The 17172-nt window shown below is 34.1% G+C and overlaps 1 protein-coding gene across 7 annotated transcripts in view; it reads left to right on the top strand.

Annotated features, from left to right (window-relative positions):
• The window catches only part of MYO9A (myosin IXA), a 287470-nt gene that overhangs the window by 78237 nt on the left and 192061 nt on the right, over window positions 1-17172 (top strand). For all 7 annotated transcript variants that reach the window (XM_082618504.1, XM_082618506.1, XM_082618507.1 and 4 more), the window contains 3 exons: window positions 2194-2291; window positions 4502-4628; window positions 13743-13832. In XM_082618504.1, the coding sequence (XP_082474630.1) occupies window positions 2194-2291; window positions 4502-4628; window positions 13743-13832 (315 nt within the window). The remainder of the gene's footprint in view (window positions 1-2193; window positions 2292-4501; window positions 4629-13742; window positions 13833-17172) is intronic.

Raw genomic sequence — 17172 nt, 5'->3', positions numbered from 1 at the left:
TTTTTTTTTTTGGCGGTACGCGGGCCTCTCACTGTTGTGGCCTCTCCCGCTGCGGAGCACAGGCTCCGGACGCGCAGGCTCAGCGGCCATGGCTCACGGGCCTAGCCGCTCCGCGGCATGTGAGATCTTCCCAGACCTGGGCACGAACCCGTGTCCCCTGCATCGGCAGGCGGACTCTCAACCACTGTGCCACCAGGGAAGCCCCACCTGGTCTATTTTTTATACTGTTTCCCAGAGATTACTTTGGGATTAAAGTCCAGTTACCCACTGTGGTAGCTACTTTAATATTGTACCCTATTTAGGCTACATTGCCTTCCCTACATTCCGCTAGTACTTGTACTGTCTCAAGGTCTGCTTCCATAGGAACTCAGATTAAGATAAAGATATTTCTGGTCTGGTAGTTTAGTCCATCCTTAGTTTTTCTAATACCATTGTCATCAGGGAAATACACATTAAGTACAAGCATTTAAAAGTTAATTATGATTTTGGTCTTCACTGAGACCATTTTGTATTTCCAAAGAACAATTTGATTATAGATAACAGCAAGTATAAATGTATTTATATTTTAGTTCTTTATTCAATTTATGTTCTCAATATTTTATACACATTGTTTTATTCATTCTTGTGGTAGATAAGAACAACCGTCAGTTATGAGAATCATTACTGTATCATTGAGTTTACACAAGTAGAAGCATAGTTCTCTTTTTCCCCACTGATTTATTATAGAAAACTTTTTACTAAATCATAAAATGAGTGAGCTATTTGTGGTTTTGGGGGGAAGAAAAGCAAGAGCTTTTAAAAAGCTTTACTATAGGTAAAAGAAAAATGTGTTAACTTAAAATTTTTTAGTAGGTAGGATGTTGGCATGTCTGTAGAAGTATGTCTTAAAATTGCTTACTAAAATTTTATAGTCAGAAAATTAAGTACATGGGTTCTCAGAAAGAACGTTTCTTGAATTTAAAAATTTAAACTATCCATGTATACCTTTCCGTAGAGAATAAAAATATTTTAATAGCATTCTAAGACTTAATATTTAATTTTAAATTTTATTATTTACATATATATTCATTAACTCATTCTTACAGTGCCTAAAGCAAGTTGTACATGGTAGATACTTGATAAATACTTTTTAAAAAATAAATGAGCACTTTGTTTACTTCTCAAAAAAGAATATCTCATTCAGTTAAATAAATCATTCATTGTATATCTACTTTAATAATTTCCCACTTTCTTCTTGGCACTGATTTGATATTGGAGAACTGCAGTAAATGAGACAAGTAATAGTTCATGTGTTCATTGAGTATTTAATACAGTATTTCATAGGAAGATAGGCATTAAAAAAGTAAATACATGTGAGGAGGTTTTTGAAAATGTTAAGTGTAAGGGACTGTGAGAACATATAGTAAAGGGATTTAAAGACTTATTTATTGTTTTAAAGATTTAGATTATGTGTACAGCGTCACCGTTTGACTTTTGGGGGAAGTGAAATGCAAGAGTTGCTCTAGAAGAGTAGTATTTTTTTATTTGGTAGTACATAACTATTTTTACTGACTCATATCATGTATGTTATTTGCAGGTTTTTATACTTTCACATATACTTTTTTATTTTGCTCACTGATTACCATGTTGTTTATATTATTAGGAATATAATATTTGTTATTTCTAATATTGATATAATATAAACATCTTTGTATTATAAAAGTCTAGTCGCCACTTCTCAACTAAATTGTTGCCTGTTCTAAAATTTATTTTTGTGTCCCAGGATCTAGTTCACCTTGCATATGGGTAGACACTTATTAAATATTTGTTGAATAAATAACATTTGTTTGTGGAATTGAGCTCTCTTAAATGCTTTGGATCTCCAAGGCTCTTCAGAACCACTCAAAATCAAACTATGTATCAGAACATTTTATACATATTGCTAGCTCTTAAGTTACTTTTGAGATCCTTGCTTGGGTGATTGTGAAAGAGGGAGAAAAGATAACCTACTGGTATTTTGGTAGGTGTGTGTTTAGTGTGCATACTTGTAGTAAGATAAGAAGGCTAATGAATTTGGCAGTGTCTAAATATTTCACCAGCTCTAATTTTTATAATAGGTATATTTATCTAAAATTACTATATTTCCACGTGGCTTAGGTTACTTTTCAATAGGTAGTCTTGATTTTTCTCCCCCTTTTTTCTTAAAAAAACCAGGATTGCTTCACAGTGGAAGGGGAAGATTTGAGGCATGACTTTGAACGCTTACAACTAGCCATGGAAATGGTAGGATTTCTTCCCAAGACACGAAGACAGTAAGTTTATTTATTGTATTCTTATACCCTTGGTAGAGAATAGATCATGATGTGTGTTTCAAAAATTCCTCTTCTTTGATCCTTTGAAACAATTTTCTGATATTCCTGATCCAGTGCCTGATCCAGTTCCATCTTAACCGTTACTTAGAATTAGAAAATTTATTTTTCTAAAAGACTTGTTTTGAATTGCTTTCTTTTGTCATAAATCTTTGAGAGTGTGTTGAAAGTTGGAGCTCTTCTTCCTGTAAAATGTAATACATAAACATTTGCATATTATTGCAAGGGCTCATGGTGCCCCCCAAACCTCTCCATGTACCTTACCTAAAAACCGTTGCTTTGTAACACTATTTTATAACTCCTTGTTTTCTATATCATTGATCTTTAATCTTATTAAGACATGCATACATTTCAGTATAACATAGTTTTCTATGTATTTCAACTGTAAATTTACGTCTGTAGCATTGTGCTAAATGTATATTTTTCATTGTAAAAAAAGTAGAACTGTAAAAAGGTTGAGATAAGGATGGAGTAAATTATGCTTAAAATAAAGAAGTAAATTATATTTAAAATAAAACAGACTACTCTAAAGATGCAAATAACCTTAACCTTATAAGCTTTTTGAGAGCAGGGATTCTTAATTCATATTTATAAATCTTTTAATATTGAATTATAGTTTATTCAATTGTTTATAAGACATTTATTATTGCTGGAGACTATGCATCACATATTTGTGGGTGAGAAACATTATTGTGCTGATTATTGAATCCAAAATTCTGAAATAGTGTAATGTGTAACTATATAAACTACTACTAAAAGTAATTTTTTAAAAAATGGCTCATAAGTTTGTTTTTTTATGTTTTTGGCTTTCAGTAGTTTTTATATTTCAGTTGATACTGAGTTTCCTCTCTAACTCAGAATGTTTTTATGAAATATTCCTTTAGAATTGACTTGTATTTTGTTTGAGTCGTGTTAATGACTCAATCATTTAAAAATTTTGAATTATTTGAAAAATTACACCTATGAATTAGATGTTGCTTCGGACCTCTGAAAGTACAGCTATTAGGTTCCTAACGCAATATCTTTGTTTTATTTAAAATGCTTCCTAATTTTAGGAAGACACATAGTTAAAATTTCATAAGTAGAACAGATTTATTCTGAGGAAATAACTGGAGAAGGCACAAAGATGTGTGTATATATAGATTTCTAGGAAGGGCTTTTAGATGGAGTATTCAACTGTGTTAAATGCCTTTGAGATATCATGTAAGTTAAGGACATAATATATTTTTCTAAGTTACATGGAGGTTCTTGGTAACTTCTATGAGACATTTTACTGGGAGGCAGATGCCAGAATGTGTTAGCAAATAGGGAATGACAAAGTGAAAGCAAGGAGTGTAAGTTAACATTTCAGTAAGCTTGTTTGTGAAGTGAAGATGTGGGATCTAGGATGGGTTGTTTAAAGTAAAAGAGAAGTGAGATTATTTTGATAGAAAGTTCTTGTCAGGTTCAGGCGAGAGCTAGAAAATTGGTATAATAATGTTCCAGAGTAAACTGAGTTCCTGAGATGTATAGCACAAGTGTAGGGATTAGTTGTTGTCTGGAGGAGGAGCATGTGTTCTTCTGAGACAGGAGGAAAGGACAGTCCAGATGCAGATGTTTCACGTTAAGGGCCTGATATTAGATAATATATCCCAGTGGCCTCATACTGTTTTTTAAAAAGCATTTATAATATGATGGGAAGTATAATATGACGTAGGAAAGCATTTAAAAAGTATAACTAATAATAAAAAATCACCTAGGTTACTTTGTTAAAATACAGATTCTAAGACCTTTCTTTTAAAGATTCTGATGCAGTAGATCTGAAATAGACAGTGTAAGGAAAGGACATTCCAGGCAGGATGAAAAGCGTTTAGAAAGTCCATGGACTTTTGAAACACTACGGCAGATTCAGACAATAGTAGGAAGTCCCCTTCAAATAGCTATATCTGACAGGTGATATAATTCTGAAAGGGTTATGTAAAGCGCTTTGCACAGTGCCCGACATAGTGAACACTCGATAAATTTTAGTTATTATAGTTATTATTATCCTATTTCTTATTTTTCTGAAGACTAAATGCTTTGTACTGGTTAATTTGCTTGAGTAGAATTTTGGAATGAAATAAGCTTAGAGAATGCACATAAGCAAGCTGTAATTTATGGTTTTATTTTCACAGGATTTTCTCTCTTCTCTCAGCAATACTACATTTGGGTAATATCTGTTATAAAAAGAAGACATACCGGGATGACTCCATAGATATATGTAATCCTGAAGTTCTGCCTGTTGTCTCAGAATTATTAGAAGTAAGTGATTACATTCTCAGTTGTCATTTCAAATACTGGGTAACTTTTCAGTTTTTATTTTGTGTAACTAGTTTGTAGGTATAAATGGGTTAATACTTTTTATTAATAGTGTTACTCCAAAAGTTGGAATTTTTGCTGTTGTGTGTGCCAGAATCTTTAGAAGATTTGGGTTTTCTCCCCTGCCTGCCTTTGCCCCAGATATCCATGATTCCTCAATTTGCTGAATAGGATGAGTATTTCACTCTATACTGTATCATGTTCTAGGATAGGCCTTTGTAATTTTTCTCCTTCTATATTTGATATTTCCTCTCATAGTAGGATGTTGGTTAGATTATTTTATTTGAAGATGGGGTATCTGGATGGGTGGAGAAAAGGGTACTACTTTTTCTTTCTTCATGGCTGAATGGGAGCCAAAGGTCTTCATCTCCTATGACATTTCTTCCCACATCAGGGTCTTTATTATTACCTTATTCTTTCTTCCTGGAGTGATGATTTCTCATGTTTTCTGAGCTAACTACTCATCTTAAAAGGGATATGATTTTTGTAGGCCCTCTCCTCTGACAGGAAATATATGTGTGTATACTCCCCTGAGTATATTCACATATCTACAAATATTTTTATGTAACCATCTATATCTATATAAACATGATCTGCACAGCAAGGGAAACCATAAACAAAGTGAAAAGACAACCTACAGAATGGGAGAAAATATTTCCAAACAATGTAATTGATGAGGGATTAATTTCCAGAATATGCAAACAGTTCATACAGCTCAATATCAAAAAAACAAAACAACCCAGTCAAAAAAATGGGCAGAAGACCTAAATAGATATTTCTCCAGAGAAGACATACAGATGGCCAACAGGCACATGAAAAGATGCTCAACGTTGCTAATTATTAGAGAAATGCAAATCAAAACCACAATGAGGTATCATCTCATATCCATCAGAATGGCTGTCATCAAAAAGTCTACAAATAGTAAATGCTGGAGAGGGTGTGGAGAAAGGGGAACCCTCTTGCACTGTTGGTGGGAATGTAAATTGGTGCAGCTGCGATGGAGAACAGTATGGAGGTTCCTTAAAAAACTAAAAGAAAAATAGAGCTATAATATGATCCAGCAATCCCACTGCTGGGCATGTATCCAGTGAAAACTCTAACTCGAAAAGACACATGCACCCCAGTGTTCATAGCAGCACTATTTACAATAGCCAAGACATGGAAGCAACATAAATGTCCATTGACAGATGAATGGGTAAAGATGTGGTGTGTGTATACACACACACACACACACATACAGATACGTACACACACAATGGGATACTACTCAGCCATAAAAAAGAATGAAATAATGCCGTTTGCAGCAACATGGATGTACCTTGAGATTATCATACTTAGTGAAGTAAGTCAAACAGAGAAAGACAAATATTGTATGATATCACTTATATGTGGAATCTAAAAATATGATACAAATGAACTTATTTACAAACAGAAATAGACTCACAGACATAGAAAACACATTTATGGTTACCAAAAGGGAAAGTGGGAGGGAGGGATAAATTAGGAATTTGGGATTAACCGATACATACTGCTATATATAAAATAGGTAAACAACAAGGACCTACTGCATAGCACAGGGAACTGTATACAGTATCTTATAATAACCTGCAATGGAAAAGAATCTGAAAAAGAATACATATTTATATTTATTGTATATCTATATAAATAAAACTGAATCACTTTGCTGTACACCTGCAACATTGTAAGTTAACTATACTTCAGTAGAAAAATAAAAATTAAAAAAAAGATAAACATGAGATTATACTGTTGTTTCTAACTAATCCATTAGCACATGTATCATTCTAGCCTCCTCCCCTTGCTTATCTGTAAACTCACACTCTAACAGTGAGGAAGGTGTCTCCCATCAATCTGCCATTCATTTAGGTATTCAATTCTAGTATACCTGTAAAGCAGTATTAGAATTTTTAAGCCATATATCTGTGGGAAATGACTTTATGGTGTCGTGTTACCCCTAGTTTTATAGACTCCATTTATTTCCAGAATTACTTAGGTCAGCACCTTTTCCTCCCACCCCCTTCACTGAGGTTGTTATATTTGTCATACAGTTTTCATGTCATGGTCTGTAAGATTCCCACAACATCTTAAATAATTTTCTAAAAATTTGTACACATTAAGATTCACTCTTTTTGCTATTTAGGTTGTGACAGATGCATAATGTCATGTATCCTCCACTACATTATCATACAGAATAGTTTCACAGTCCAAAAAATTCCCTGTGCTTCACCTATTCAATCCATTGTAGCAAACTACTGATCTTTTTACTAGCTCTGTAGGTTTGCCTTTTCCAGAATATAACATAATTAGAGTCATATAGTATGTAGCCTTTTCAGACTGATTTGTTTCACTTAGCAATATACATTTAAGATTCATCTGTGGCTTTTCCTGGCTTGATAGCTCATTTCTCATTATTGCTGGGTAATATTCCATGGTGTGGATGTATTATACCACAGTTGATTTATCCATTCATCTGTTGAAGAGCATGTTGATCGTTTCCAGTTTTTTGCAATTATGAATAACCTTTTTTTCTGTTAAAATGTCACTTATCTTTCAAATCTTGGTTCATATACTACTTCATGGGACTTAACCATATTAAAGGGTCTAAACTGACTCTATCAGCATAGAACATTTGCTTCTCCTTAGCATAGTTCAGTATTGGCTTTGTAGCATAAAGTTAATTGTTTACCAGTTTGTGTCCATTATAAGGTGGCAGCAATGTTCTTTGAGAGCAATGGATGCCTCTTATTGATCTAACCTTACAGTGTTTATTATTTTGTACATGCCTTGCTGTTGCTTATTAACTTTAATGGAATGAGTTAGCCTGGAAGAAGGGTCAGGAGGGAGTACCTTGAATTGGAACTAGATTCACTCATTGGAAAGAAGTTCCAGGGTGTGGAGTGTGGTATCTGAAAGCTGTAATTTTGAAGGTCATGAGGGTCAGAAAACAGATGTATTTCAGGCAGGCATTTCAGGTGATTTTTTAGTCAAACATTTGGTATTGTGACTAGTGGTCTTTCTTATAAGTTCAGGCATTCAGCAAGTACCAAGGCTTCTAGTCCTAGTGCAGTATTACTTTTTTTGGTGAGAGACTAGTAAGAGGAATTCAGGCAATTTAAAGAGGTATTGGTAAAAAAAGGAAAAATCCAATTCTGAGAATTGGACTTACCAGTGTCAAAGTTAGAGTAACAACTAAATGTGATTTGATGGCAAATCTCACTTTTGAACTCAAGCTTCTCAAATTCCTTCTTGTTATATATAGTTTGGACTGGTTCTAGGAATGGAGGTTTAGTAAGTAGAAAGATGATAATCTTCAAAGTCAATGAGCTAGAGAAGGTCTGAAAAGACCTACCAGGGTATCCTGCCTATAGTTAGATCTTATTTTAATTTATTATTATTATTTTTTAATTAAAAATTTTTTTTTGGCTGTGCGGCTTGTGAGATATTAGTTCCCCGACTGGGGATCGAACCTGGGCCCTTGGCAGTGAGAGCGCAGAGTCCTAACCACTGGACTGCCAGGGAATTCCCATAGTTAGATCTTATTTTTAAATATGGTTTTCTCTAATTGATTAACATTGATAATGATAATTGGAACCTTAAGGCTTTCATTGAAATAAGATTGAAAGATAGGCACAATAACTGGTTTAATTAAAATGTAAACTCTTTAGTAAAGGTTTAATTTAATTTCCCTCCTTCCCAAAGTGATTCAATTCAATAATAAATATAGATTTAGCTTTTAAGAACAAATAATGGTTTAATTTTATTTATTTTTTCCAATTATTTTTTGTAGTTACCTCAGGCAGTAGTGAACGGTTTGCGTCTTCTGTGTACTAAATCCTATCTGGGGTAGATGCTTGTAAAATTATTAAAAGCAAACAAGCTCCAATAGATTAGTTGTATTTAATTGTGGAGCATGTTTTTGTTGTGCAATATTAGAACCATCATCATTACCATAAATTGTTCAATTTTTAGTAGATTTGTGTGTTTTGAGTATATTTAACATCTATTGAAACTATTAAAGAATGAATTTTTAATATACATATCAGTTTCTCAATTAAGTGAATATGAGAAACATTGTAGATTGGATATTGAGCCCATTGCTAATTATTAATATTTTGTATTAATAAAGTTTATTTATTTATTTATTTATTTACTGGCCTCAACACGCACCTTGCAGGATCTTAATCCCCGACCAGGGATCATACCTTGGCCCCAGCAGTGAAAGTGCCAAGTCCTAACCACTGGGCTGCCAGGGAATTCCCTCAATAAAGTTTATTTTAAAAATTTAAAGTCATATTTGCACGATTAAGACTATTCAGAAAATTATAGAGGTAGCTGATTAAAATATGAATTCAGTAATTTTTTTAGGATGTTTATCAAAATACAAGCAAGATTAGTGTGTTTTGTGTGATTTTGTGTGTATGTGTGTAGATCTGTGTATGACCACTGTCAGGTTTTAGTGTCAGCATTAAATCAGCTCCTTAAAATGAATTGGGTGGTTTTTCATTCTTTAAAAATTTTTTTCTGCATCTAAAAGAGGAATCAGGGCCTCCCTGGTGGCGCAGTGGTTGAGAGTCCGCCTGCCGATGCAGGGGATACGGGTTCGTGCCCCGGTCTGGGAGGATCCCATATGCCGCGGAGCGGCTGGGCCCGTGAGCCATGGCCGCTGAGCCTGCGCATCCGGAGCCTGTGCTCCGCAACGGGAGAGGCCACAACAGTGAGAGGCCCGCGTACCGCAAAAAAAAAAAAATAAATAAAAAAAAAATAAAAATAAAAAAATAAAAGAGGAATCATTAGCAGAAAATCTTATGTTCCTTAAAGATTTGAACAATATCAATCCTGTGACCAATTGTATTTGATGTTCTTCCAGTTAGTTTTGTGTTGACTGATTTCTCAGAATTTTCAAATCTTGCTTGAGTTGATTTTGATAATTTATGTTGTTCTAGGAAATAATTTGTTGATTAAATGTTTAAAACTTATTACTTTTGCATTCTTTTTAAATATTTTGTTGATGTTTAAAATTTTTTTTTCTATGGTATTAGCTTTCAGCTCTCTATTTGTGTTTCTTAATTTTTTCTTTTGATATGTGAGATTTGTCTTTCATTTCTTATTTACTTATTATGTATTGATTTCTATTTTAATATATTTTCTTCTTTTTTTCTATTAAATTATGAAATGTTTTCAGCATACAATATATGTGGAAAACAGCATGATAAATACCTGTGTACTTGAAACCTCATCCAAGTAATAAAATATTGCATGTATTTGAAGTCCACTGTGTTACTCTGCCCCCAGCAGAAGTAAATACTACTATGAATTTAGTTTTTTTTCAGTTTTTATTAATTGAAATTTTAAATGCAGTCGAAAACAGAGAGAACCCCAAGTACCCCTCATATAATGAACATAACCCAAGTACCCATTGTTAAGCTTCATCACTTATTAATGTGGCCTCTCTCTTTTTATCTGTATCTTCACCTGTTCCTTCCCAATTTTTTTAAAACAAATTCCAAAACAAAATCCCAAATATCTAAAAGATAATTTAGATGTTTTAAAAATATTCACAATAATTAAGAACCTACTGTATAGCACAGGGAACCCTACTCAATACTGTGTAATGACCTATATGGGAAGAGAATCTAAAAAAAGAGCGGATATATGTATATGATTAACTGATTCACCTTGCCGCACACTTGAAACTAACACAACACTGCAAATCAACTATACTCTAACAAAAATTTAAAAAAACTAAACAATATTATTAAAAAACCTAAAAAAATTAACAGTTGTTTTTTAGTCTCAGACATATAGTCAGTGTTCAGATTTTCTTTTTCGTTTATGATTTCTGTACAGTTTCTTAGTTTTCATTGAGTTATAAATAACATACAACATTAGTTTCAAGTATAAAGCATAACATTTCAATATTTGTATATATTTCAAAATGATCACAGTAAGTCTGGTCATCTTTCAGCATACATAGTTACAAAAAATTTATTTTCCTGTGATTAGGACTTTTAAGATCAACTCTCTTAGCAAGTTTCAAATATGGATTACAGTTTTTATTAACTGTTGTCACCATGCTGTACATTACATCTCCATGACATGTGACATTTATTTTATAACTGGAAGTTTGTACTGTTTTGACTTGAATTTAGTTTTTGTCATTCCTATTCTTGTTTTTACACTTTCAGAATAGGTAGGTGTTTCTTTTCATAAAGAATATATAGTTTAGTTGTTCTGAATGTTTTCAGACTTTATATAAATGTTATACTATATGTATCATTCTAAAACTTGACTTTTTCACTTCATATTTTGTTTTTGAGATTTTTCAGTGCTGGTTTATATATTCTAGATTCTTATTTTTAGCTGTTGTATAAAATTCTGTTATATGAATAAAACAATGTATCTTTTTTAGTGGGGAGTGAAGTTGTTTGTGATTTTCCATTTATAGATAGTACTATGACAGGCATTCTTGTACAGGTCTCCTTGTTAACATGTGTGAGAATTATTCTAGGGTATGGTCCAAGGAGTAGAATTCTTGGGTTATGGTATATACACATATTGAACTTTACTGACACTGGCAAATTACTCTCTACATGGTTGTACCAATTTATGCAAGTGTATGGAAGTAACCTATGCTCCATGTTGTAGCCAGCTTACATTTGTTTGTTCCTTTAAAAAAAATTTCTTGAGTCTACTACATAGGTCATTTATTTTTAAATATTTTAAAAATAATTGCTTACATGAACAAATATACCTCACAATAATACTACAGTGGTTTTTTAAAAATTTTATTTATTTAATTTACTTATTTTTGGCTGCATTGGGTCTTCATTGCTGTGCGTGGGCTTTCTCTAGTTGCGATGAGCAGGGGCCACTCTTTGTTGTGGTGCGCTGGCTTCTCACTGCAGTGGCTTCTCTTGTTGCGGAGCACAGGCTCTAGGCACGTGGGCTCCAGTAATTGTGGCACATGGGCTCAGTAGTTATGGCTCGCGGGCTCTAGAGTGCAGGCTCAGTAGTTGTGGTGTGCGGGCTTAGTTGCTCCACGGCATGTGGGATCTTCCCAGACCAGGGCTCGAACCCGTGTCCCCTGCATTGGCAGGTGGATTCTTAACCACTGCGCCACCAGGGAAGCCCCACAGTGGTTTTTATCACATATGTTTTTTCTTTGTTTTCTTAGTTTTGTCATTTTGTGTAATCTGGTATTAATATTTTTTGTTGTTGTTGTTCCGTGAAATATTTTAAATATATCTGAAAGGTTGAGGTTTTACATTTAAACTTTGGCTGTTCATTTTGTGAAGTTAATGTGCCTCAAATTGTTTCCATCTTTTGGAATTTGAAGATTGAGCAATGGATGCTCCAGAAGAAGGTGTATTTTCTTTGTTGTGTAATCATATTTTAAAAATGGTCGACCTGTCATGAATTTGCTGGTGACAGGGTAATGCCTCACTCTCTTGTTTTAAAACTCAGTTTCTCCTTGTACTCGTCTTTTTGCTTGATATATTTTATATCATATTGTTTACATAAAATTTTATGAATGTCAAAGCTTTATTATGTATGGATGCTTTTATAAAATGGTCTTGTTTACCATTTCATGCCCATCAGCATGGCAAAAACCAAAAGTCTGATGATACCAAGTATAGTCAAGGTTTGAAGAAATAAGAACTGTCAGTGCTTCTGCTAGAGAGAGCAAATGGGTAAAACCCACGTACAGGAGTTTGGCAATATCCTATAAAGCTGAAAATAGGTACACTACAACCTGGTAATTCCACGTTCAGGTATGTACTTCAGAGAAACTCTTGAACTCACATGCAAAAATATTCACTGCAGTTTACTTTCTGGTGGTGCAAAATTGTGAATAGCATAAATGTCTACAAGTAGGAGAATGGATTGTGCATGGTGGTAATTTATATAGTGAGATGCTATATAGCAGTTAAAACGAATAAGCTTGATCTAAATTACCAACATAGATCTCAAAAACATGTTTGTAATATAAAAACATGAACTGAGAGATTCTGGGAAGCTGTCGGCGCGGGCGCAAGTGCGGCGTTCCAACGATGGCAGGTTCCTCCGAGGAGCATGGTGTGCCTGGATTCCAGCACCATCTCTACCCACCTGGAGCCTCGGCCCTCGGCCCTCGGAAGTGCACCCAGACTCCTGTAAAATAGCAGCGTGGTTGACACCGCATGAGCGAGCCGAGCTGGGGACCCACCGCTGCCCCTTCCTCACGTGCAGCAGGGTAACACGTCCCCGCTCAGAGGATGTAGTGGGTATTAAAGGGGCAGGTAGAGGTTAAGGGTTTAGAAGAACACTTGGCATGAAACGGGCGCTGTGTCCGGGTTGAAAGCCCGAGCTTGTTTCTTTTCTCTCTTTCTTCCTTCCTTCCTTCCTTCTTCATTTGTGAACACAAATGACGTATTCGGAAAAAAAAAAAAAAAACATGAACTGAAATTATACATATATATGTATGTGTGTGTGTGTGTGTGTGTATAAAAACATGAACTGAAATGATACATGTGAAATTCATGATTGTACTGGCCTCTAGAGAGAGAGTAAGAACAAAGGAAGCATCAACTTTATCTTAAAAGTTTAACATCTGTAAGTGAAAATAAACATCTGAAACATCAATAAGTATCCATTATAATGTCCCTGGAATTCAACAAGTATTGTCACTTTTTAGTCCTTGTCTCCAGGTTGTGGGATTATGGTTGATTGTCTTAAAATATTTTTTGTGCCATTCTGTATTTTTCATATTCTGCACGATGAAACATGTTTCTCTATTATGATCAGAAAGAAAACTTTAATTTAAAAAGCCCCATCTGTCTTATTTACCCTTTGTGTCTTTTTTATGGTGAAGTATGGTGAGTGGGACACTTAAATTCCACTTTGGCCAATATTTAAATTGCCCAGTGAATTGTCTTTTTGTTTTTTCTCTGTTGCATATTTACTAATCTCAGTAATTTCTTTTCTCTATTTGACTTTTCAATAAATAATTCAACCATAGTCATAAATCTTTTATATTGAATTTACTTTTCCACTGTATAGGTTAAAGAAGAGATGCTATTTGAAGCACTAGTTACAAGGAAGACCGTGACAGTGGGAGAAAAGCTTATTTTACCATACAAACTGGCAGAGGTATGAATAGATTTTCTTTGAAATCAAGGAACTCTGAACATTTTTAGAAGTTTAGGTTTATATTCTTTCTGTTAATAGAGTGAAAATAGCAGTATGGATTGAAATATTTTCTGGGCTCTTGAAATTTATCATGAACTTTCTGTCAACTTGGAAACTTAAAGTTGAATGTAATTTTAAACAATACACTTACATTTTTCTCCAATGATCTCAATCTGATCACGGTTTTTAAGTTTCATAGTATTACTATGGGATAAGTAGATGGTAGGTAGAATTATAAATAAGCAGTCTTTAACCCAAATGATTATTCCTTGTTGAGCACATCATATCTTCCAGCACATCATACTCTTTTGGTTTACTTTTTCATTGTTGGCCACTCCTTTGCAGTTCTTTTTGTTTGTTTTTTCTTTTCTTCCTGACTTCTTAAAGATTGGGTGCCCTAGGACAGTCTTTGTCTTTTCTTCTCTATACTCTTTATCTAGATTTTCTCACTTAGCCCCATGGCTTTAAATATCATCTGTATAGTAAGGCTTCCAGGTAAGTTTTATTGCTATAGTGTGCCAATATTACTATTATACCACTCAGGTGTATAGGAGTAGGAAAGTTATTGAAAAGCCTACTATTTTATGGTGAAATTTTATGAAAGTGTTGAGAAATCAAACTGACAATTATAAAGATAGGACAGGAATATGAGATTGGAAGTCAGAGAGATGGGGAAACAGTGATTTAACTGTAGAGAATGCTTTCTAGGCAGACATTGATTAATTTATCCCATTGATCCATTTATCCCATTTTTGGGGTCTCTCCTAATTGTACCTACAGGTCCACATTTCTTCATTATATCAGGTATCTTATATCGTATTTTATAGTTGCCAACTTTGAGAGCTCCTTTCTAGACAAGAGCAAAAGCCAAATCGTTTTAAGAGTTTTGTTCATCTTTTACATAAAAGTTCAATGCTTTTATATTTTCTTTCTCAACTTTTTTCATTATTAAATATTTCTTTATGTTTATTTACATGTTTAACTTTAACTTCAACATTTTGAGATTATTTTTGTAGCCCCTGCTTTATTTTTGTTTATGTTTGTTTGGTATATTTATTTGTTTAGTAAATATTTGAAAACACTTTTTGTGTCTGGAATTGTGCTAGGCATTATGAGTAAAATGAAGAGCAGTCCGTAAGGATTTTAGTATTTTGTCTGAAGAGCAATGGAAAGAAGTGTTTTAAGCAAAAAAGTTGCCTTAGATATTTTTTTAAGGACAATCTGGCAGCAGTGTGAAAAAATCAGTTGGAGGAGAGCGTGTTAGTTTTCTGTAGCTGTATAACAAACTTAGTGACTTAATATAATACAGATTTATTAACTGACAGTTTCCTTGGATCATCAGTCTGGGCACAGGTTAGCTGGGTCCTCTGCTCAGGGTTTCACCAGGCTGATGTCAAGATATTCATAATGGCTGTGATCTTATCTGAGACTCAACATCCTCTTCTAAGTTCACAGGTTGTTGACAGGATTCACTTCCTTGCAGTTGTAGGACTGAGATCCATAATTTCTTGTTGGCTGTTAGGGGCCATTCTCAGCACCTAGAGTCTACTTGCCATTTCCTGCCATGTGGTCCTGTACACAACATGGCAGTTTGCTTCTTCAAGGCCAGCGGGGGAATCTCTGATGGATGGGCTCAGTCCCTAGTAAGTCAGCTCTACCCAAGACAGTATCTCTTGGGTTAACTAAAAAATTCACCTGATTTTGGGCCACAATTATATCTTTAAAATCCCTTCACCCTTGTCATATAACATAAGATAGTTATGGGAGTGAAATCCATCATTTACAGTCCTGTTCACACTTACTGGGAGAGGATATAGAGAACATGTACACCTGGTGATGGGAATCATTCTAACACAGAGGGCAAGAGTGAATGTGGAAAGATGAGTTTGGAGGCTATAGTAGTTAGTACTCCTGAGGAGAAAGATGCTTGCTGCTATGTCTAGAATGGTGACCTACTGATAGGGAGAAATGAATGTATTTAAAAAGAAAGAAATTTAGATGGTAAAATCAACAAGATTGGGCAATGATTTGCTTAGTGGGAAGCAGGGAGGAAGAAGGAGATGTCAAGGATGAATCCTGGTTTTCTGGTACACACAACTGTAGAATACTGGTACCATTCAGTGAGAAATGAAACACTGAACGAGATCTTGTTTGAGTGAGAAAATAATTAATTGGTATTTGGGCTTATTGAGGTTAAGCTGTGATAGGCAAGACTGCATTTCAGAGAAAACAGGCTAAAAGTATAATATTGGGAGTTATGGTATACATAGGCATTATATTTGTATATTTGTTATATTTGGATTCTCTAAATATTTTAATTTGATATGGAGGTTTGTCTTTTAACTACCAAATTCAACTCATTTATATTCATTGTAATAACGAACATGTTTTCTTACTGTGTGTTTTAAAATATTTTGCTTTTGCTGAATTTAATCAGATCATCTTTATTCTTTTTCCCCTCCTCTGGGGAAAATAGAATGGTTATTCTCTCTATATATTCTACTATTGATTTTCTTTTTATTTTAAAGATACTTGGTTGATAACTTGCCTAAGAATAGAATTTTAGGGCCACATCCTTTTTTCTCTCAGAATTTCTAAACGTTTTCCAATTACTTTCAAGTGTCTAGTGTTGAAGATAGAGAATTTAATACCTGTCTTCTCTTTCCTATGTAGGTGATAGTTTAGGTAGGTAGTTTTTGTTCTGGAAACTTGAGGGGTTTTTTTTTTTTCACTGAAATTCAGAAATTCATTCATCATCTATGTGTGGTCAGTTATAGTATTGTCTCCATTTTACAAATGTAAAAAAGCTGTAGCCTAAGAGTTTAAGTAACTTGACCAAGGTCAAATAGATGGAATAAGTAGAGAAACCGGGACTGGGAGATAGTCTAGCTCTTAATCAACACTCTCTACTTCCTCTAAAATTAAGAACATAGATATAAATATGTACCTGAATATACAAGCTTCAAAATAAGTCCCTAGATGAGAAGTATATAAATTATTAGGATTTGTATTCTTTTAAGTTCTAGGACTCAGCTGTCTAAGATACATGCCCCACAACCCTCTTTTTAGGTTGAGGTACTTTCTAAATGTTGGATTTTCTTTAAGTAATAGACTTCATTTTTTAGACTAATTTCAGATTTACACAAAAATTGAGCGGATAGTACAGAGAGTTTCCATAAACTGGGGAAAGCTTGAGGTGAGGGGAAAAAGTAAATCACATAACTCCATAATGAAAGAATTGTTACTGTTTGGGGATGGAGAAATTCTGGAGGTTACTGTGGATGACAAGCTGAAGACAGCC

Source organism: Mesoplodon mirus, assembly GCF_964341445.2.
Source record: "Mesoplodon mirus genome assembly, chromosome: 4".
NCBI lineage: Eukaryota > Metazoa > Chordata > Mammalia > Artiodactyla > Ziphiidae > Mesoplodon > Mesoplodon mirus.
The sequence above is the reverse complement of the archived record's forward strand: the minus strand, read 5'-3'. Positions and strand labels throughout refer to the sequence as shown.